The 24500-nt window shown below is 45.9% G+C and overlaps 1 protein-coding gene across 9 annotated transcripts in view; it reads left to right on the forward strand.

Annotated features, from left to right (window-relative positions):
* Hth (Meis homeobox homothorax) overlaps positions 1-24500 on the forward strand; it is a 518842-nt gene that overhangs the window by 20865 nt on the left and 473477 nt on the right. For all 9 annotated transcript variants that reach the window (XM_076427479.1, XM_076427474.1, XM_076427471.1 and 6 more), the window contains exons 3-4: positions 5224-5365; positions 18154-18204. In XM_076427479.1, coding sequence (XP_076283594.1) covers positions 5224-5365; positions 18154-18204 — 193 coding nt within the window. The remainder of the gene's footprint in view (positions 1-5223; positions 5366-18153; positions 18205-24500) is intronic.

The raw sequence follows: 24500 nt of genomic DNA on the forward strand, positions 1-24500 counted from the left end.
GTTCTCCGCTCCGCGTCCATCGGACAATCATATCATTACCTTCTGCGGTCCCGTCATTCTGACACCTCGTTTCGACCCGTCATTTGTCATCGGCGTTGCACTTTGCTGCACCGCGACCGCTTAAGGAACGTGCACTTAAAGCGCGCACCATTCACGGCCATTCATACTGGCCCCGTAATCTGGCGGTTTTCCTGATTGCGCGGGAAACCGACCGCAACGACGCGACGGCCCACGGGCCACATTCATCCTGGAATTCGTTCAACTATCGAGACTTCGTCTTCTTAATAAAGCCCAAGGGACGAGCAACAAGGAATGGATCATCAATTTTAAAAAGAAAGTGGACACATTTCTTTTAATTAAGAATATTCATGTTCGCGTTTCGGTAAATGTCCCCAGCTTCGCACCGCTAATTAGTCCACGTCGCTGCACGCATTAATTTCGAAACGCTTTATATGCACGTCATTATGTGAGTATTTAAAACAGCTTAAAACGCGTCGCGCCAGCTCGGGCCTTGCGACGTAATCGGCGCCGATATCATCAATCTTTGAAGAACCTGCTTCAGATTGTTGATGTATTGCACGCATACATCAACGTCTCAAATCCATTACACATTCAAGCAACACAAATATTCGATGAAATCTGCTTCAATTAGCACGTATTCGTAAACGAGGATTACAAGCGAGAAGCTTGTTACAAGCGTTCCGTTCTCTTTGTCAAATTCCATTGATTAGCGCGTTTATCGTTCCCTGGGATCGTTCGCTGGTTTAATTCCGACTTTTTGTAGTTTTAATAATAACTGAACAACAAATTCAATGCGAAATTTCGTTACAATTACGTATTTTTGCAATTTTAAGTCTCTATTCGTTTAAAATTGGCTTAGGCGTATCTAACTGTTAGTAAAAATCATAATTTTCGTAAACATTAATTGCTTAAAATCATATTAAAAATTGGCTACAGAAGTTTCAATTTGTTTAGATTGAAACACCCTTTGTAAGGGTTACCCCGTAGCAATCGGGGGGTGACTCAGACTCATTACTAAAAATTGCTACGTATCATTACATTATTGAATATGTTGGTATCTAATCAGTTACTACACACTTAAGTTGTGTACGAGGTATTATATCAATTTCATATCCATAAAGTGACAAAGATCATATGGAATGGAGTTATTCTAAATCGGAAGGGTCAATACCAGAATTAGATTCCTCGATCCCGAAACCCCAGAAGCCGATTTATTTGTATTTAATAATGTAAATATAACGGAGAGGCGAATTTTGTGCAGCGTTGTGCGACGGCAGATGCAACCGAACGCATAAAATGTTCTATAGAGAAAACCGAGTTCGAAAAGAGCTCCGGGAGCGACGGGTGCGAGGGTTGAGGGGGCAGATGAGGGCAAGGGAGGGTTTTTTGTCGAGTCCGTTAGCTGGGCTCGATTCGCAGAGTTGTTGCTCGTGGCGGCCACGTCAATTTGTCGAAATTCGTTCCGAATCGTTTTATGTCTGCCACGCCGCGAGACGCGACCCGCTACCATGCGCACACAACGCCCCAGCCCCATAGTGCTACCACGCGCACACAACGCCCCAGCCCCATAGTGCTACCACACATCCTCCGAGTCCCGGTTCCCGAACCGTTTCTTCGATGATTCGTCTCGAGGCCTCTAAGGACACATAAACATTTCTTTCGCGCCGCGGAGAACGATTTTCGAAAGCCGGGCCCATTCCTTTTTTTTTTCACTCCGCCACGCTGAGCCGCCACCGCACCGGAGAAATCGTTCGTTCCTCTCCGGGGTATATTATTTTCGTTAATTTGACGATTATACGGGCTGCGGCGGTCGATTAATTAACGTTGCTCCGTGAATGGCCAGGGGGGAAAAAAGTTTGCTGAACCGTTTCGGTCGCCTTTTAATTTCGATCGAATTGAATTTTTATTAATCGTTTTATCGAATCGAGAACGCGATACAAATTTGTACGTTATCGATTTTGGTTTGCCAGCCAATGACTTCGGGCCAGGTCTTATACGTCATTATTCGTCACCATCGCGTCGATGACTCACGAGGAGACTCATGTATTTCGTGTTCGTTTCTGAGCGACTAGTTCGTAGCATTGACGAACAATTCGAAGAAACGAGTACCTGGACAGTGTCATGAACTGAATTCAATTCGTTTGAATACTTCTATTGATTAGTACTGCGTTTGCAGGACCCGTCAAACTGGTGGTAATGTAAATTTACGAATATTGTGTAAAAATACATCCACGCGGAATTATTCAACAAATTTTTTTCCTTCAGTAAAAACTTGCATAAATCTACATTTATGCATAGTCCTGCTATTTTTATAAAGTGAAATAGTCACGTTTGTGGTCCGTGAACCTAGTGCGAAAAGAATTGCGGCGTTTTGGGGAATGTTGAAGATTCTAATTAGCAAGCGAAGTGTCACAACAGTTTTCGCCGAGCCGTTGTTTCGCGTCGACCGGACAATGAATTATTATGCGTTCTCTTTTCGAGTGGCTCGGTCGAGGTTCGCTTACTTTAAATCACAAGTGTAGTCCCCTAGTTGCAGCGTGGTTGCACCAGCACCGGCTAATCTTATCTTATCCGGTGATCCTCCTAATACCACGGCAACCGTGGCCCGTGTGTAACACGCGTTCGTTCGCCCGCGATACAACCGTGAAAATATTCTTCGCTCTTTTCAATAAAATCCTCGTGTCGATCCCGGCCAAGTAATCGCCAATTAACTGCTCGAACTATCGCAGTAAAATTTTGATTACCGTATCGTTCGATGAGACCGCGGACGACTTCAAAACACGCTAGCCTGCACGGCGTTGCAATAATAACAAAATATAAAATTGTCGGAGACACATATTTGGAATATAGAATTCTTATCTATATGGAATACAGAATTCTTTTACAGACACCTGCTTTGTTAGAACAGGTACTTGACAATTCAGATAATTCGTAAATGCGAGACTTTTGCAGACATTAATGTCACTTCTGGATTTTAAATTCTGAAATGGTATCCTGGGGTTTCTTATGACGCCAAAAGAATTTGTTTAATTACTTTAGAACAGTCTTAAATTACATACCGAAAAATTTCGTAGGAAATTTCTGCACAATTTTAGAATGATCCCAAGGGTTAACAGTGAGAATTATTTAGTTGGTGATCTACGAACATAGGAATTTGCACAAAGTTAGGGCTGATTAATATTTGTGTGCTATACGGATTTAAGAAATTATTTTGTTCACTTTGGTAGCCTCGATGTTCCAATTTGGACAAATATCAGTGCACGAGAAATGAAGGGCGACCGACGTGAAACTCGATCGACAAATTAGCGGTCGCAAGAGCGATTGGTTGCCGTCGGACCGCGAAAGGTTCGTCCCAAGGTTCACCAGGCTAGATGCGAAGTGAGTTACAGTGATTTTCGTGTTCTTTTTTGGTTGGAATTTCCACTTTGTCGTTCGCATAACAAGTAAAAATAAATCGGATGTCCGATATGATTAATTACAATCTTACGGCAACAATAATCGAGTTTGCCTTGATGATCAAGGTCGTCATACTTGTTCCGAGAGAGGCGCATCGATATCGCTATACAGGATGTTACAAATATATATCGAAATGTTTCAAGGGATAGTGAACGAACGAAGTTTTCAAACATTCTAACCTGTAAATTGTATTATGTTAGTTTTTTATCCGACAGAAGTACAATAAAAATCTGGATGCAATTCGCCGTACAATTTAATCACTGATGCACACAGAAGTAGCGTAACTCAAAAGACTGCATCGCACTCAGCTGCTCGAAATGACCTAGTAACCTATTCCAGTCTAGGAGTGCACACGGTCTACGACAAGGTCTCAAATTGAGCTACGACCAGTCTTATACCTTTCGCAAAAAGATAGGCCTATCTTTATTCGAACAATGATTTAACATTGCACTAGTCCATCTAATTGTTCCTAAAAAATGTTCAACCCAAAGTTTCACTCGTCGTTCGTACAGATGTACCGTCCCAGTTAAATGATATTCAAGTATTCGTGGTTTTTTTCAATCAAAGAGGCACATTCATCGTTTACCAATCAGGCGATAGCGTACATTTATCTCATCAACTTTAACCCATCGTAGCCTCAATGATATCGTTGCCACTTCTCGCCGCCATTCTTCTTTTCTATAGTTCGAGGTTACCCGACCACGTAATGCAGAAATTGCAATTAAATTAAGCATCCGAGCGTGGTTGATTTATACTAACATTTTCGAGACGGCGCGGCGGTACCTTCGCGAGCGGTTAAGATATTATTGCTGGGAAGCGGCAGGAGGTGGAACACGGCGTCGCAGGACGTTTCAAGTTTCGTTCCACGTCCCCCTTAAAATGTTTGAACGTACACCTGCGACAGCCTGTACAGTTCGACCATATCCGCGTATCTCTTTATTTCCCGATGCGAGGTATCTCGAGGATCTCGCGTATCTTCTAATCGGCGTGCAATTAAAGCCTCAGAATCCACAGAATGCTGCTCGAAGGGGATAACGCCGGGCAATTTATTTCTCTGCTCGCGGAGGACACGTTTCTTCTTCGGACAACCGCTCTTGTCCCGTTCGATGGATCTCGCCGTTTCCTCGCGGACGATCGTCCTCGCGTCCTGTCTTTGATCGCGAGTTAATCAGTGATATCGCCGGTGGATTGCCGGATTAATTTATCACGCAGACGACGCGTCGGTGCAGAGTTCGGGCCTAGACGTCGGCAGGAAAATAATAACTTCGAAACTGATTTAAACGTGCATCAGTAGATCAAAAAAGAAAAGACCAGTTTAAAAAACCCGCTATTTTCACTTGAAATTTTTTTTATTTTATGAATATGAAATTGACATAATATCACATACAATACTTAACTGTGTGGTAATTGATTAGATACCAACATATTGTGAATAAAAGTACACCGATTTTTAATGGGGACTCTGAGTCACCTCACGACTGCTAAGGGTTAAGTAAATTTGTGAGAAATTTTTATTGAAATTATTTTCGAGGTGAAAATGATTTCATAGGAAGTTTTAATATTAGTGGGGAATGTTATCAATATTTCATTGAAATTAACATTGAATTTAATTGTATAGCAAAAAGGTGTATATTAAGTACATTTTATAAGAAATTTTTATTTTGAATACACAACACTTGGGGTAATATTTTTATAGCAATTTATTATCGTATAATTACTGATCGACGATTCTTCTTTCTGTTACAGACACCCCTTGTTCCCGCTTCTCGCGCTAATATTCGAGAAGTGTGAGCTCGCAACGTGTACGCCTCGCGAGCCTGGTGTCGCGGGCGGAGACGTATGCTCGTCTGAGAGCTTCAACGAGGACATCGCTGTCTTCTCCAAACAGGTAAGGCTGCGCGACACAGTTTCCTTTGATCTGTTGGCATCGATGACGATGATTTTCGGTCAAAGGATTTTGGAGCACGGTTGCTCCACACGTTCAATGCCGCGTCAGTTATTTATAGCTGCACTTTGTGTCCAGTCTGTTGCTGAACTACTATATTCTTTGAATTTAACCTTCTCTCTGTGTACTGCTATCTAATTTTAACCGTGTACAGGAATGTAATTGGACCCCGTACATTTTTCGAGTAAAATGTGAACAAAAAATTTGTCTCCATACAATACTTAAACAATTTAAACATATCATAGATAGCATTCCTAGAAAATCTTTAGAAATTTTCCATTCGTCAACGTTGTTTAGTCTCCGTTTTTATCAACCTGGGTTGCATTTGCACCCCAGCACATACCAAATATACATTTTATATGCGGGTTTTATGCATTCACGACTAAAATGGGTGTTTGTAATTTAAAAGAGTAGAAACATTCAGATGATTCATGAACGTCCATACGTTATTTTCAATTTACTAAAATTGTTAAAGATAGAAAGAAATTGTTATACGGTTCCTGTGTCCATCTATAAGTCAATGATGAGGAATAGAGATTGAATAAAAATGTACCTTTTTTCTCTTAATAAGCCGAAAATAGTAGTGCTGTATTTTATCAATTCAGTATTGTTACGAATGCATTAAATCCGCAGTGCAATTATGTATTACTAAACCTACTAAAAAGTGAAACAAAGATCCGCTGTTTATTGATAAGTGAAGATTGAATGGATCTATCGATGGCTGCCTTGAAATCCTAAAAAGCATCGGCCTTGCGAGGTTTAAAGTATCGTTTCGGGAAGAAACAGTACGCGCTCGAGCGATATCGATCGAGCAATCGTTGATCGCGTGGAATTCTCCGTCAGGACGAAGGATAGGAATCCTGGAGGAGATCGGTTCGCAGGGCAGAGCCGGAAGAAGACGGCTCGCTCGCGTCGAGCAAAAGAGCGAGAGTCCCCTTTCTTCTTTTCTTCTGGTCTTTTTCTTTTCTTCTCTCACTTCTCGCTCCAGCAGCTCACCTGAGTCCTCCCAAGGACACGCGTAGGTAACCGGAGAACCTATACGCGAGCCATGCGCGCCGCCGCGAAACGATTCGGGGCCCTTTTAAAAACGCACCGTTTCGCCGTCTGCCCTCCCTACCAGAGCGCCCTGTGGATCGTTTCGGGAGCACGTTCACAGGTATAAGGTGTGCGTATATAGTATATACCTCTGTGAACCTTATGCGTTTCCTCGTACCTTCCAGGAACCGGATCGACTCGTCGTAGTCATTGCTCAAAAGAAATGATCGATTTTCAGCGAGCTCGCGCAAACGGTTCGCCGCTGTCGAGCGGCCGGTTTTCACGTGGACGCGGAACGATTTCACCGAGGAATACATCCGGCGTTCACAACGCACAAAGAACGATGCCTAGCCGACAGGACGGGACGATAAAAATGTTGCCTTGGTTGGCTTTGCGCGGCTAGTCGATGCAAACGAATGCAGCACATTTAGATTGAGGGATATCTGCTGTACGCGGGTATCGCGGAGGTAGATAGCCGGGGCCGTGCTCGTTCCCCTGGTTATCTTCGCATAAAATTGTACCACGGCGACGGCGCTTTCCCTTTCGGCCGTCTAATTGCCCGATTCTTATTAACTCTGCCAGCGACTAAGCTGAATTATCTGCGCGCATAAACATTTACTGTTGATCCTCCTTTTGGGAGGAATAACATCTCCCTTATCGAAGACGCGAGCCGACAGGAAGAAACACTAGATTTTCACCGTAGTGTTCTCTCCCGATTGTTTGGTACGCAGGGCTGTAGGTTAATATTTGTTATAAATAGACTGCGGATCGTTTGGTGGGTTGAGAATAATGTAATAGTATGTTTAAATTTTTCGAATATTTTTGCTATTTTAAATTACACTTACTCAATTGTACCATAAATGCATAAAATCCGCAGTCTAATTGTAAACTACATATTTTTGAACAACGATTTGCGACGAAACTTCCTCGTGCATAAACGTGGTCATTTGCATGAATTATTTGATATTTTTTTGTGAATATGTAATAAGCAAAATGATTACATACTTTTTATACCTATCAACATCATTACTGTTAAATATGTAATTCATTAATAATTTGAATGAGATATTTGTTTGTACCATAATAAAAGGTGTGTATCATTTTTGTTATTTACGAACGAACTATTAAGAGAACTGTGTGCATATCGGAACTGAAATATCTATGTCCAGTCTTTTCGGAGTTAGAATCGCTTGGGATTGATCGTAACCTTCCGTCTAATTGCTCCATTCAGATTTGTAATTGAGCGAAGAGGCGCGTCTAAATTCGGGGATCGTATAAATTACCAACAACGGCTCGGTTCCGCGTGAAATCGATCCGAACCATGCACGATTTACGGAGTACAAAATTTCAAAGTCCGACCGGGGCAGTTAAATAAGCCTTGGTTTTTATAGCGGCCGTCACGAGAAAGTTCCACGTAGGCTCTAGCTCCGACGACGAAAAGGAGCAAGAAACCAGTTTACCGATAGTTCGCCACGTGTTCGGCGCTAGAGTAAAACACTGGCACTAACCATCGCGTAGGATCCGCGAGTCTCCGATGGCCGATCGTGAACGGCGCCAAAGTCATTTGCGATCGGGTATCCAGGAAATAATAAAGAAACGGCAACCTGTTCGCGGGCTGCGATGAAGACGCGATGTCGTCGTCGGCGGGGTCTCTGTCAATCCTTTCTGCGTTTTCTTTCCTCGAAACCGGGTTGTAAAGCGATCACAGCCGATCGTAATATCTAAATATAGAGCATCGGTAACACAGTAGCAACTGCTTCCAACACCGCTATGCCAAGATAACGATAAGAGTTAAGCCTTGACGCGAGGTACGATAAGAGGAGAGGTTGGTGGTCCGCGGCTTAATTCGAGCGACGTCACACGCGTTTCATGGATTCCAGAAATTAGTCGGGCGGACCGACGCCCATCGAAAACTGAAAATCCCCACGCAAAAGGCGAGTTGTGAAAAACATTGATTCGTTACACAAGCATGCCCGGGAACGTACGAGTCGATGGACTTTGTGCGGTCGCCGCACTGTACAATGGAAAGACCGTTTTCTGAACAAAATTGCATTACTCGAATTTTATTTGTTTGACATTGAGGTAACCATGGCAAGCTTTGTAGAGCTATTCATGTATTTTCATAATATTTTGATTACGTATTCTTGAAGGTGACACCGACACTAGAATAAAGTTCTCACTTTTCTAAAACGAACACACTGGCACGATTGGTAAATGAATTTTAATAGAATCGATTCACGTGCACAGGTGACGTAGCCAGGTATAGTTAGTACTTGCCTGTTGGTTTTAACGTCATTCTTAATATTCGACCACTTCTGTGAAAGTTGATTTTTTGATTTTCGTCCATTGTCAACGTACCCGTGCGCCGCGCGGGATCGAAAGTTTCGACTATTGCCGCGCGATCATTCTCGTTACGCCGGTTGCACGTTCTATTATTTATCCGCGCGGCATGTCGACATTATACCGCGAGACAACTCCGCGAGCCGTTCACGGAGAGTCCGTTAGAATTGCGAAATTGACATGACATTTGCATCTTAATAAGGCGCATAGGATTACCAGTCGCGCGAGGCTGCGCGAATGAACAGTTGGCGGAGAGGGGGGAGGGGGTTACACACATCGAGAGGATAAAGAAGGATAACCGAAGGCTCTCCGTGCGCGCGCGACGGTTTCTCTAGGCTGCGTATTGCAACGTAGTTGCAACGTAGTAAATTGCGATGGCAGACAGTGTCTGCGTTCCCTTTGCCAGCTGCCTTTTTTACGCCGGATCCCGTATATCACCCGTATTATCGACGCAATTAATTTCTGTTGCCGCTAACGAGTCGCGCGAGAGCCGACGATGAAGCATCGCCTCTCGGCGATTATCGTCCGCGAGGATCGTCCACCGGGACAGGGATCCTTCGAAACGCGTAGCCAGGAAGTGTCACCGGGCGTTAATTCTCCGATTACCGGCGACCCTCGAGCGGGTAAACAAATTGTCGAGGGGACGCCCCTGAACCACAATGAATCTTGATGGAGGGTGTCGCGGAGCGTATAGTGTTTTATTTTTCTTTGTGCTCATTCGACGACGCGCGCTATCCTCGGGAGGATTCGCGGACGGATTACACTCGGGATTATCAGGCTATCTTCGCTCGAGCGCTGCTTGCTTTCAGCGTGAAAATGATTAGTATCGATATTGACTGATCCATTAATTTCATAATTGGCGCAAAACCAATTTGTACAAGCTATTAGATTGTGCAAAAGCAAAAAGGACGAATAATTTGAGGATGACCAAATATTAGTTGTCCAACGAACATTAATGTTTGCTTTTTCATTTTAAGTTAAATTAATGTACGTATATAATACATACATATATGTTCATCATGAATCTCATTTGAGATTTAAAAATGCATAATAAAAAGAAAAAAGTAATCTAAGGATGACCAGATAAAGAGTGACGATCAAATGTACTTAGTGTCCAAAACTTGCGAAGATCCAGCAAGATGAAGGCGAGTGTCCCCCGGGACTATCGGATGATGAACTGGAAAGGCTGAACAGGTGACAATCCTCTTGCGGTGATTCCGGATGCGTGCCGGCCTCGTTGGAGCCCCTTGCACCCTGTGGATAGCGGTGTATTGGGTGTCGTGGGGCCGTGATCGCGACAAAAGGGCCGCGCGCGAGATCCGGATTATTTTGCGTTGAATTTTTGGATGCACGCATGCGCTACGGCGAGGCAGCGCATGCGTGATCTCAGTCGCGGCACGACCACCGCCACCGTCGAATCGTGAGAAGCGGCGAACCGTGGCAGGAGGGGGCAGAAGGGGTGCCGGCCGGGGCCGGTGGAGCGGTGCTCATTTTCTGCCATTGTAAATTGATCTATTCAATGGGGCCCGGCATTATCCCGTGCGGTCCACGCATCGTGTGCCCTATGGGGCCCGATACATTCCACGCGAGCCCCGTCTCCGCTCCCTTTTTGCGCGCTGCCCCGATGCTGCCTATCTTCCCTCCTTCTCTCTCTCTCTCTCTTGGTCTCTCTTTCGACTGCCTGCGACGTAGCAGCGCGCACGCTGCGCCCCGCTGGGCCCCGTTACGCGCGCATTGTTGTGCCCTTTTTTACCAGATGGATCGGCCGTCCCAGTTTTCGTGCCCATCGGCAGGCACTCCGCTGCGAAAATTTCGCTTTCGTCGGCGTCCCGGCGCGCGGCGTTGCGCTCCGTCGAGCCTAAATTAATCGGCCTCCTCGAAAAGAGCATCCACGCTCTTTTGTGCCGATCCGATGTTTTTCAAGGGTTCTCCTGCGGCTAGATGGACGCGAGCCGGTGGAATCGCCTTGTTCGGCATTGCATCCTTGATGCAAATTCCTCGCTCGAGAGCCTCCACCGCGTACCCCCTTTTACGTTGTTGTACTCCATCTTCTTGCGTGGCGTGAAATTTGAATGCGACAGAAAACGAGTTCACGGTATCCCGAAAAACTAGCATCCCTGTATGAAAGGTTTCTTGTTCGTCCAGTAAGCTTTTTAGCCATGTCAACGCTAAGATAAGTCTACATGCTACATTTGAATCTGAATTATCTCTCCTTGATTGAAGTCGCCAGCATGTCCGCTTGCTCCAGAAGTCCGTACAGGTTCCTCGATGGCCCCGTGGGGCATCGTGCAACAACTTTCTTCTCCATTTGTACCGCACTAGTCTGCGATCCGAACTGTCTAATAGAATGTCACCTCGACTGTTATGGACGCTCGAAAGCGGAAAACGTGGGTGTGCGTATAACCCATTCGACGGAATTTCGCGCCACCAGCCCGGCAAGAGCAAGTCTGAAAGGAGACGAGCGGCGAAGGACCCGTTGGGAGTTATTGGTGCAATTAGAATGCACCTCCGGGGGCATTAAACCCTTGTAAAACGTTGGCCCCCACACTGACAACCTGACTAATAGGACCGCGAGAGACGGCCGTGTCCTCCGCAGACGCTACCTTCTTTTCCACCTCGAAGGTGTGAACACTGCTTACGAATTCGCGTTTACGAAAACACCTTTTTCTAGCCCAAACTGTGGTTTCGACATCGCAACTGTTGCCTTTTCGGACTGCAAATATTTGTCTTTTTCAAACAGTCGATTGCAGCTGGTTGCTTTACACTGACAAAAACACCGATGATATTTATTGTTTTCAAAATAGAAGTGATTCAATCTTAAGAGCCGGTCCAAATTTAGCTAATCTCCTTTATCAATTCCCTTTAAGTGGAACACTTGTCGACTGTCAATGAACGTGAATTTACATTTCCTTCTCGGCAAGTATTCAACGATACACATTTGTATTTTATTCGGCGCAGCTGAAAAACCAATTGCAATTTTCTTAGATTTTTTCCTGCATTCCGACCGCTAATGAATTAATCATAATATGTTATCATTGACCGAGGATTCCTCTTTTCATCTAACAAACTTTGTTCCCTTATAGAGGTCCATTTTTCTAGTACCTCCAGTTATCTCTTCTTCATAATATGTGAATGCTTAATCGAAAGTCCAAGATCGAACCGAAGAAGGGGACACACAAAAAAAAAATATAAGAGAGTGATGTAGAAGATTCGAGCGCGAAGTGAAGCGCTATGGCCGGATTATCATAATCGCGATAACGACGCCCGCGCGACTGTTTCGGCGCGAGAAGCGTGATCGCGAAGTGGATGAATGTATCCCCGTTCACCGCCGTCCGATTTCACCACGCGAGAAAGTTTCGATTGTCCGTCGAGATCGTCGACGGTTTCGCGAATCTCGAGCGGGAAAAATTTAATAGACCTCCGGTTTATTGGCCGCTTTATTGGTCGCTCGCAAATCGATGCAATTAAACGCGATTACAGAGAATTCCGCACCAGGTTGAACGATCCAGAACCCGATACCGGGCTATCGATGCCTCTCGCGAACCCTGCTCCGGCTCGATTCGAAGCTAATTAACGAAACGAAATCAAACGAAACGAAACGAAGCGAAGCTCGCGCGAAGAGTTACCCGTGAGCCCGTTCCGCTCGAGCTTATCCACCGGCGAGCGGGAGACCGGTTTTCTTCGTCGCGTTGCTCCTCGTTGTCGTCGACGAATTGTCTGTCCGCTGACCTGTCCGGCTGCCGATCGTCTCAGCTCCCTCCTCTTCCACCTGGCCTTGCCCGCAAACAAACTATGCGCCGAAATCCTGCGACCGAATCGCTATCAGCTCCGGTCCGACCGCTTCGCTGGCTTCCCTGCTCTCGGAATTCGAAGCAATGTACAAGCTCGTCCCGAAAATCCTTTCCGTAGAGAAAGGTAGCCTATTGTGTAAAGGGTTTCAAATTTAGGGCGGTCTAAAATTTATGAAAAGGGTGCCTTGTCCGTTATAATTGGACTGGGGGTCTTGTACAAAAAAATTGTCTGCAAGGCAATCAAATATAGAAATTTTCTTTCTTCTCTAACGGCTTCAACAAGCTAGAATTGATCTTCCTGTTCTTACAAATTCATTTTTTGTCATCAATACATAAAATCCGCAGTCGAGTTGTGGTTAGTAACAGTGTTGCCTCTTATACTTCAACGCAAAAGGAAATTCGCACGAGGGTTCGTGTTATTGCATCGTTATGTTGTGGTTTCAGATGCTCTATAATTAGAGCGCGGATCGTTATGCATTTATAGTCTCTAAAGGTCTTCGAAGAGCAACAAAATGGTCCTTCGAGTGAAACTTTTCACTCTTCTCGATATTGTAATTAACCGTTTGCACATCTTGCGGCGCGAGAAGTAAAGTTGTATTTTATGCGCGGCTGAGAACTCGATCCGAAAAATGTACATTTACATAAATATCTGCGGGATAATTGTAACGTTATACGACCTGTTAGGAGGGTTGAAACGTGTTGAAGTGTCAGAAAACACTCTTGCGCGGTAGAACGTAAACGCCTGCATGATATCTGTATAAAATCTTTCTAATATCATGAAACACGAAGACGCGGAGGATTAAACATACACTTGATCGCATTAACAAACTGCGGGCCTTTATTGCAGGGAACAGGAGTTGAATAAAATCGATAAAAAAAAAAGTTAAAACTCCTAGTACTTGTAATTCCAGTTCGCCCGCATTCTGTTTGTAAAAATCTGCGGCCGATCTTCGTCGCAACGGTGTTCTCGACTCTTCTGCTTTCTTCAGCTGTCGACTGGCATCGACGACACCGGCATTTCCCCGTGCTCGGCAATTAAGCCACCCTCCACTGCCATAAACGAAATTTCCCTTTACAACATCGGGCATTGGATTAACTCCAACGACGAGCTCGACGGAGTCGGCTGTCCCGGTGGCAGCCTTCCGTCAGGCTTTTATGATCGGTCGACGGTGTGGCGTGGGTTGCCAAGGACACAGGTATCGGGAGAAGTCAAGGTTCCCGTGGGGAAGTCAACAAGCCTCTTTCCAGGTTCGAAACGCTGGGAGAGGTCAGAAACAAACTGTGGCCACTGGTTCGACAGGCTGTTGGATTGTTTTACAGCGTGCTTTCCCCTGGAAGAAAGCGCCATTCGCCCGCTATTTCCACGGGACGATCCCTGGCACTTCGGGACAAGGAGGAGACGAAGGGTGCTGTAAAGTTTACGCGGCGTGCAATTCGTTTTACTGCAGCATGGAGGAGACAAAATCTGGTCTCCAGGCTGCTGCCCTGGCTCCGTGAACCGTTCCGTAGCGATTCGACGGAGGAGCTCGTGTTCCCGGGGAATTATATAATTTCCGCGAGCATCGAGAGAGGCCTTCAACACGAGGCTTGGAGCAACATCGGTGGAAGCCAGCTGCTTCGTATATCTCTCGGCAGGACCGTCGCGCACCACAAGCTCGGCCATCAGTGCGTGCATTAGACGGCTCGTCCTAAACAGACACGTAGGCCCGCCGGGTGCCGGAACGAGAGGATTTTCTAAATATTATCGCACAATATTTTTATCTCGCCGGATAAGTTACACGCAACCCTACCTACTCTCCGGAATCTCGAAACCGAAACAGCATCCCTCCTGTCGATATTTATTTTCCCGCGAGCCTAGACCAGCTCCGCCTCGAGTTCCCTTTTTTTTCGCAGACGGAACGGATTCGGAAATCTTTTTTCTGCCGTCGAATTTATTTTTATCTGACACGCGGAGCGATCGGAATTCACCACCGCCCGGAAGAAGCGGTCGCGACGCGAGAAATTCGAACGGAGATGTATTTTCGATTCATTTACGCGGAGCCGCGCGATAAATATGGACGATCTGGAATATTTAATCAGGAGTAGCGTAGTCTTAATGGCGCTTCTATTGCTTTATACATATGCATGGACTCAATTAGCTGTCACTCGAGGTGCCCCCGGCCTGTTCAGCATCTAATCGGCGGGATACGCCGCGCTCGAGTCCCTATCGGTCTCGGGACTTTCACGTGCCTGTAATCGTCTTTCGGGAAAAATTGGTGGCCAAGCGTCGACAGCGGAGCTCGCTTTTTATCGATACACCCGTCACGTCGCTGTGCAGCCTTGTCACGAGAGATCATAAGGATTGAACTACCGAGCTGAATTGGTTGAGAAAATTTGAACGGAATAGCAGCGTTGTTTTTGTACCAGGACGAATGGAACGAATGGTGCAAGATTCATCGAATTTGATTTCGCTGTAAACTTGTCGGATTGAACCAAAATAGTCGACCTTTTGAATCAATGATGTTGGAGGTGTGTGCTTCCTTTTCCCCTATATTAAATTTTCAGATGCAAATTGACGTTTCTTATAGCCAAGAATCCCGAGGTCGAGTAGGGTAAAATAAAACACGAATGAAATTCCGCGGACGTTTTAAGAAGATGTAAATCTGTAAAATTCCGCAAATTCCGACGTCTATTGCAATATTTATATTCAGAATATGATTAAAACCCTCTCATCGTCTTCTTTTGGTAATTCCAAAATACTTTTTCTTCCGAAAATACTCCAAATGGCGTTTATCAATTAAAACAATCAAAAGTACTTTCACGCGAGGAAAAAGTATCGTTCCTCGAACAATATTATAAAATCCAAAACTTATTTCAGTGATATCAGTTGATATTATTCGCAGAGAACGAGTCCTGTAAAAGATTGATTTTTTTGAAGTCCCGATGCTATCACAGCCCGTTAACGTTGCCGGCATAAGGTAACTCGGAGATCGCAGCGAGCGACAGAAAGATCGGACGCGAATGGGAAAGATACAACGGCGGTTTCGGAGGGAGCAAAACGTAGAGACGAGGTCTGCTTACAATTTGTAATCGACGTGGCTACCTGCACGCTCAGGGATCGTCGAAAAAGCACGGTGACAGGACCCTGCAAGAACTAGTTCCCCCCTACGAAGAGTTGACAGTATTTTTGTGCGGCGTACGAGAGACGCCTTCATTACCTATACACCCGATGCGAGAGGAACTCCCATTCAGAATTCAGACTCATGAATATACGCGCCCGGGTCCCGTTCTCAGAAATCGCGGCTCTGTTTCGTACCGAGTCGGGGGACCCGCCACCAGCAGGCTCCCCTCGCCTCACCGGAGATCGTAATTCGATTTTTGCTTTTGACTCGTTCTTTGGTAGTAGGATCTGTTTTTGCTGGCGCGGCCTCCCTTGAATATCCTAGCCGTCACCGGAGGAATTGAGACCAGAATGTTCTTCTATTCGTCGGAGACGGACTTCGATACACGAAGATCGGTTTTTCGTCATCGGAAAACACTCGGAAGTCCGACCGTATAGCATACGGTATTCCCTTGCGGATCGAACGAACGTGTCGAGCACCGATCTACTCGATTTGTTTTCGGAAAAACTTGTTCCCGCGAACAGGATTTAATATTTATAAAGTTGTTCGTATCGGCATTAATCTTCAATTAGACGGCTGCGCTCGATAGACAAGGACTAAGTGACACCAACACACGTTCCCGACTAACTCTTAATGCATCGCCACCACGATTAATGCTAATCCATGCAAATTGACCCATCATAGAAGCATAATCTACGGAATCGATACAAAAAACTTCTCAACAAATAATGAATTGAGCATTTTATGCTTCACCCGAAGTTCAAGAACAGACTGGATGACAAACTCCATAGAGCGGCGTCGATTCGACGTCGGTTAAATTACAATAATGTTTACGACCGCTGAAAAAAATCATTGCCGTGATTCTTTGGACTGTTACCAATCCGTACGGAATCGTAAAAGCCAATATATCATTTTCGAGCTTTACAAAATCATTCTATGTTTGAACTATTTTTTATCGCGTTGCAAACGAGTAAAAGATGATTCAATTAACAACTATTCTTCAGTATTTTTCTTACAGTAGTAAATACCTCGATACGTGCACGTCAGTTGCATTTTAACAACACGCGGTGGGGGTCAGTATTTGTACTCGGTCCATCGAGACACCAGCGTCCTTTAGGAACTACCTCAGAAATGTAACTTCAATACTTTCACGCTCAACTGGCTACGTGGATTTGTTTACCTTTACCGACTTAATCCGCTGCGCGAAGTGTAGTTACGGATTCGCGCAGGTAGTAAAACAAGACATAGTAGAAGTGGGAGATTTCATACAGTTGCATGGTTTCCTCCATAGTTGCAGGATCCTCGATACTTGCATGCCAGAGTTGAGCATTAATCGATTAAAATTTTAATCATGATTGGTTGATTAATGTGTACGATTAAAAAGAAGAAATCATCGAAAAATCGACGATTGATTTAATCGATTCATGAAGTTAATCGTCAATCGTTGATTAAAAAAGGAATCATCGAAAAATCGACGATTGATTCAATCGAATAAGAATAATAAGCATTTAATCGTTAACCGCAATTAACGACTGAACTAGGAGATTAATTGCTAATTGCGATTAACGATTGAAGTAGAAATTTAGTCGTCAATGGTTGATTAAATTTTTGCTCAACTCTGTTGCAGGCTTTTACAGTCCTGTTTTGTGTCAACTACCGAGGTACTACTGTATTTCACAAGAGCAGAATCAAATATTTCGAACGTCTCGTACCTGATGTCTGCTAGTTTTTCTCAGATCGACAATTGTTTTGAACTCGACCGGTCTCGCGTCCGTCAGTATCATCGACATTTGTCGCGCGTCTTGTTCTGTGCGCTGTCTGCTCGAGCGATGATCGCGCGTTTCCAGTAAGAACTCGCGGGTCCAATTAAGAGCGAGGCAACCAACCAGTCGGGCGGGGAGGCACGTCTCCCTTTTGTTTCCATTCTGATCGGCACTGCTCGGCGCCATGAAAATGCTTGAGAATCCCGTGGTTCGTTTCTTTTAGATCTTTCTCTCTCTCTCTTCTCCCCCTTTTATTTTTCCTCTCGGTCGTGCTTTCGTCGGTGTTCATCGTCGGTCCGCTCGCGGCCAAGAAGAGAGAGAATTCCATCGCGTTCGCCGACGCGTTTCCGTTTCTATACCGACGAATTGAACAGTGGGGGTCCAATTAAGAGGAAGCACGCGAAGGAAATCGCTTAGAGAAAGACTGGCTGGAACGGCGAACCGTGAGCGTCGGCTCTCGGCTGCGGGGTAGAATTGAAACGCCGACGGAAAGGAAGAGAGGATTTCGAGCCTGTGGAACAGAGATCGAGGAATATACAGAGAGTACACACGGTCTCGAGTCTGTGCACGCGTTACGCGCGTCCCGTCTGTGTGCGTGTGTACGCAGGCATCCGAGATACGATCGTTCCTATAGTTTTAATACCGCAATTACTACCGAGTCTAATTATCAAAGCTTTTAACCGTGTGCTCGTGTGTTACAGATCAGACAAGAGAAACCATACTACATCGCGGATCCGGAGGTGGACTCGCTGGTGAGTATTTCCTTATTTGCCCCTGTTGTCGCAGACCGCGCGCACCAATCCCTCGAACCCTTTGACTCGCCTCCATTCGCCCTACGGTTTACTTACCGGCGATCATTTTCATTTCTCTTCCCCTTCCTCTTCGCTCCTCCTCCTCGCCGTCGCGAAACGCGCGCCCGCCTCGTTTGCGCCTAATCCTTCAATTTTATCTGATGATCTCCGCGCGCCAGGATACGTTCGGCCACCCGGCGTGCTCGCGAGCGCGTTCCGTTTTCAAGAATGACGATAGAAAAGCTGTCTCGGATCGCCGCCCCGAGACGGGAAGCGTTTAATTGTCGGCGGAAATTGCGGGAAGACGCGCCGGAAAATCAGACCAGACGCTTTCATGAATGCGAAACATTGTTTCCGTGGCTGCACTCCGCGGGATTTAGATGAATGAAACGCGATACTCCGCGCCAGAACAAATTTTATGCAATTTAGATTCGTTTGTATAATGCGACGGGGCTGTTACACCGCATTTACTTTGTACTCGTGTGGTCGTTCGCGCGAAAGAAAACTCGAGGGAATTGCTCGCGTGAGGGGTGGAGACGGATTTTCAACGAAGCTCGTTAAGAGTCATAATCGTAAAATTTTTTAACAGGAACTTTCTACGTTTCCAGCTATCGGGACGCTATCTTCTTATTTAAGCGTACAATTAATTCGGTACATGCAATAACTTTGTTTTATGCGAATCAACGTGGAAGGCGATGCAGATCGATCACCGCTAATGATTCTCATTGCGGGCTCAGTCGCCGTGACTGACCCGGTGATTTCAACGCTCGCGTAGAGTGGTATGCAAAACGACATCCCGGTAATTAGACGAAAGAAACGCCGCGGCGAGTAACGCGTCTTTGTTTCCTCTCGGCGGCCATTCGAGTGGCAGACCTTCGAAACACCGGAGGAAGAAATATTTCAAAGCGAGTCTCCGCGTTCTCCGATCGAGATAACGGATAGTGGGCTTTTTAAATAACTCGGGTGTATTCCTTGTCGGACAAGGACGTGCCCATCGATCCTACGCCTCGCTCAATGTCGATCCACCATTACCGGCTCCTTCCCCAGAAGCTTTTGTTCTTGTCAGTTGGACCGCGCACCTTTGCTCCATTACCGTTCCTTATCTAGCCGAGAGACAATTATCAGGCTTGTACCAACTGCTGAATAATATGAAAACGCTCACCTCGACGGAACTACACATCGGTGTCGCAAATATGTTTTGATGCTCGCGAACAAATTAACACTTCCGTGATGTCGTTTGCATCTCTCGTATACTGAGGAATATTTCTAAATTGATCGCAGAAGGACCGCAGAAAGATCGTTTTTGTAAAAGTTTCCTGTACAATCGTTCTCTATTTTCAATAGTAGTCAAGTTATAATTGGGCCCAGTTACAAGATACATACCTTGTACGGCGCGGCGGTAATAAAATTCATATAAATTTTGAGCGCCCGAGATTTCAGGTTGCGGCGGTGGGAGGAGTGAGGGATATTTTCGACGCCGACTATAATTCAAAATTGGATGTATCGGGGTGTGTTAATGGTGAACCGGTGTACGGACGTTTCGTTTTCCGTTGGTCGGTGGGGCGCGCGGGAACGGTAGCGCGAAGGGAGAAGGAAAACGGACGACGGGGATGCATTTCGTTGACGTTGTTCGCATCGTTGCCCTCAATTTTTCAAAATGTCACGCCCGTTATCTGAGCTGTCATGACGGCATCGGTCCGCGCGCAAACATCCAGGGAAAGGTGTACCCCGACTCGCATCTACTATGCCGCGTGTTCTCCCACCCCCCCTCTCTTTCTCTGTCTCTCTCGTCACAACTGTCGGTCGGTCTCGATCTGTTGAAACAACGAATGAAAAAAGGGAAGCATCAAAATGAAAAAAAAGGAGCGAAAATACCGGGAAACGAAAAACCGGAAAACGGTGTTCGGCGAGGACATCGCGTCAGAGATGCGAGAGGAGCTTCGTGCGGTTGCTATGCAGCAGGCTATTATGCGTCCGCAACATTAAATACAGCATCGATGTCCTGGCGAGACGCGTGATCTGTCATCTGCATTTGAAAAAGATACGCAGAACGAAGCGGAAATGTTTTCTGTACTCTCGGAACCTTCGAAGGTAAAGCGGAAAAACATTTCACATAATATCATTGTTTAACCGTTCAAGCAGCGTCGAGCGGAATGAAAAAGCGATCGCGCAATTTCGCGAGACTCATTAGAGAAGTCTACAGAGATGTTTACGAAAGGATGAGCACGAATTTTCAGCGCATAAATTATCCGTTAATTGGCGTTTTATTATTTCGTAGTTTCAGTTCATTATGTGTAATGGTTACACGTTTAGATCGACATCAGCTCATGCATAGTCGCTACGCACACAGTAAGCAGTCTGGAGATTGTCTTAACACGCATTCCTCGTACAATTTCGAACGGCGAGGAATGTCTTTTCCTCGAGAATACCGAATTCGCGCATGGTGCTTCCGACTCTCGCTCGAGACAATTTCCTTCACGGTCCGGGATCCGAGTCTGTTGGCCGGCGGTTTCCGAAACAAAACGACCGGTCTGTAAATGAGTTATTACCGTCGGCCATCATTGATCCAGTTACGGTCGCTATCATTACACCTGTTGCTAGGAGAGCGCGATAATTCAAAGCGTTTCGTGCCGGCGCGGCCGCTTTTAATAAACGTTTCCTCGCGATCCAAATTACGCCTGCATAAATATACGCCTCCGACAATACCCAGAGCAATTACTGGATAACGGCTTGCCCCCACCTCCTTCCCCTGGAAACTTTCCGAAACGCGTTTCAAATGTCTTCGGTCGTTCTCCATCGACGCGTGAGAAACCCCCTTCGCTGGGGCGAGAGAGGATCAGGTGGAAAAAGCAACGGCGCGGAATCTAATCCGCCGGGAAATTTACGGACATCCGAGAAAGCTATGCCAGCGCTGCGGGGAAGTATATCTCGAATCAAAAATCGCAATCACGGTACCGCAGGAGAGAACCGGCGAGCCCTGCGAACTCCACCGAGCCGCGCGCCACACCGCCAGAAGCTGGCGTGGCTTCATTACGTCCGTGGCAAATCGCAATCTACGAGCAATGAGCTTCTATCGTAAAGAACAGGCACGTAACGCTCGCGGTTTTTGCTCAGCTCGCCCTTCTTCCTCGATTCTTTCTCCCTTCGCCATCTCTCTGCCCTCCCCTCGCCCCTCCGACCCCCTCACCCCTTTTGCCGAACAGCTCTTTCACTCTGCGTTCGCCACCGGCGGAGCGCGGCGTTTCTTTTCCCGCCGGGTTCCCTATCTCGAATGGCCGTCGATCGAACCGAGCTTTTTGCCGATAATTTCGCGGAATGGGAAAGCCGAGATTGCCGGGCGTTCCGGAAGTCTTCCGAGGATATGACGGGGCCCTACGGTTCTCGGATATTGCATAGGTGGATGATTTCCAGCGGTTCGCATGGAGGACGTGGGTCACGGCCCTGCAAGCGAGGCGACCGCATAGTGGCCTGTGAAAAAGTGGCTAGAATTCAATTTTTCAAACTTAATATTTTCATCGAATTCGTCTTGTTAAATAAACGTCGAAATAACGGTAAAATAATTTTCGGCACAAAATACGGATTTCCAGACTACTGCGCGATGAGGCGTCGGAGAATTCGGAGCAGCTGCATTTTAGGGACCCAAGGGACGGGAGAATTTCGCGAAAAAGGGGGCTCCCTCGAATGGTAACTGTTGCGCGTTCAATACGCTTCCCTTGTTGTCGCTCGACTAAGAATCGTGTGATTCCTGGCTTAATCGGCCGTTGAATCGATTGGCTTCGTTATTTCGAACGAATTTTCTGCCACTCTCTTCTGTAAGACGAACTTCATTGTGGTCACACAAAGGTACCGCGTCTGTCAAGAAGTTGTCCGTCACTCGTTTTAACAAAACCTTAAGTTTTGGATTTGGAATCCTCTAATTTCTTATTCCAGCAGTTTCAATTCGAGACATCCTCTTCACTAGATAGTCTAAAACGATGATGAATATGGTTGGAATATTTTCTGTATCCTTTTCCATGAATATTCGACATGCAAAAGCGAACTACTCAATGGTCCACTCAATATTGCAATGCAGGTCTTGATTTATGGATTGCTTCCTAGATCCTAGTGAAATGAAATTCTTTACTGAAGAACCAAGTGCAAGAATGAAATATGTTTGATATTTTAAGTTCGAGAGTAATAATTTTTTTTAAAATGATTCGCCCTCACAGAAAATTATTCGGACATCCATCAGCATCAGGACACCCATCACCATTAGTGCTTTTGCGAAGCACTTCTTGCACTTCGGCCGTGATTCGAAGCAGACATTTTTTTTGGAGCGTTCGCAGCGTTCAACCGCAGAAATAATGGTTTCATTCCGCGAGTATCAGCCGTGAACAGCCTCCTACCGGTGCCTTTAACCTTCAGCAAGAACAAGCAGAACAGGGTCGGCGCTGTTCCACGCCGAAAGAGGCTCGTACAATGGCGGACGAGGTAAACTCTCGTGTAGCAAGCGCCTCCTTCTCTCGATTCGACGAAGGTCAAGGGTTTCCCCAGGGTTAAAACCGAGAAGAATCCTCCTCGTCCGCCGAGGGCGAAGTCTTTTCAGCTTGCGGAGAAAGCGCTCCATTCTTCGGTGGAATCCGTGTTTTCCGTTGGCGCGCGGATCTTATCTGGGACGCTCCGATGGAACGATAATGTTCTGTTTTCTAGGGGACCTTTTTCGGCTCTTTCTTTCGCGGAGAAACTTCACCGATGCTTCTCGAACTCCCATTTCCCATAACTGCACACCACTTTGTCCGCGATTTTGGACGCGGTTCAAGCAAATTTTCCATAGACTTTCGAATTTTATTGGTTCCTTGAGCGACATTGACAACAGCCAAGGGCCTTGTGTCAATTTCTTAATGTTTATTGTTAGCCCCTCGCAGGGTACGCCTCGCAGTGGAGGGGATATTCGTTTTTCTTAGATCGCGCAGTTCCCGTTTTCTTATATTCACTGTAGTTAGAAATACTGGAATACAGATGCAGTGTTAATTCGATGATATAGAAGGATCGGAAATTCTGAATAAATTGGCGATAACAGTGATAGCGCGTTTCCATTTGACCGTTTAAACGTGCCACACGAAGACACCGGTGAACGCATCAGTGGCAGCTTGTAGGCGGACAAAACGTCTCCCCGGTTTCTTCGGAGACGTCGTAAACTAAACGAGAGAAGGAAAGATGGCTACACGGTTGCTTTTGCCGATGGACCACGTCGAGGGTTTACCGGGCCCCGTTCGAGGGCCTTAGCACACGCGGGGATTATAACACGCGCTTTCGTAATATTCGAATTAGCATAAGCGAGAAATGAACCAATGAGATGCTAATTGCCGCTCTTGCGTTTCGAGAATAATTATTACCAGGAGGGTGCACTCGGCTGCCGGCGTTCGTGCCATGCGGATCCTCTCGAAACAGAGAAGCAACCTCTTCCGGCGTGATTCGTCTCGCCGCTGACACAAACATCCTAAAAATAAAATCGTGTTGAAGCGTACAGAGATACATTCCGTGTACCTATCTTCAAAAATTAATTGCGCACATCTTCGGTATGTTCCAAAATAGCCGAAATGGTTAATATTTAAACTATTATAACTTCGTTAAAAGTGGTCGTATAACAATACTCCGAGGCTCACTCTAAAGTGTGAATTTTCTACCTTCAGAATCCCTCTTTATTTTTCGTCTAAGACTTGTGCATCGTGTAGCAAGTGTGACACGTGTTTAATTGACACGTCTCACCGAGGATAGAAGATTCGTAGACTAAAACTATTCCTTTAAAACGACGCCTCAAAAATTCTCTGCACGAATTCTATTTTCGATGTACGTCGCGGGTGTCTCCAGTGTATGTGAGAGATGAAAACCGGAGTATTTATACTTCACGTATTGAGAATGATTTGTTCGGATAGATTAAGCCCTAGTTCAGACACGGCGGAAACCGCGCGTTTTCAACCGCGCGATTTTTGTTTTTGGTTGTTCAACCGCGCGGTTGCGTGTGAACGAATACATAAACGCTAATGCAAATAAGGTCCGCGCGGTTCAAATGGCGCGGTCGAAAACGCGCGGATTCCGCCGTGTCTGAACGGGGTCTTAGACTTGTCACTGGCGTTTCGCTGTTTCGTTATGATCGAAATCGTCCAGTCAAGTCGTGAAAAGTGAATTTTCTTTACTGCTGAAAATAGTTTCAAATATATCGCATCGATTAGGCCGTTGACACAATGTAAGTGTTCATGTAGAGGCGTCAAGATATT

The sequence above is a fragment of the Lasioglossum baleicum genome, chromosome 7 (assembly GCF_051020765.1).
Source record: "Lasioglossum baleicum chromosome 7, iyLasBale1, whole genome shotgun sequence".
In the NCBI taxonomy this organism is placed as follows: domain Eukaryota; kingdom Metazoa; phylum Arthropoda; class Insecta; order Hymenoptera; family Halictidae; genus Lasioglossum; species Lasioglossum baleicum.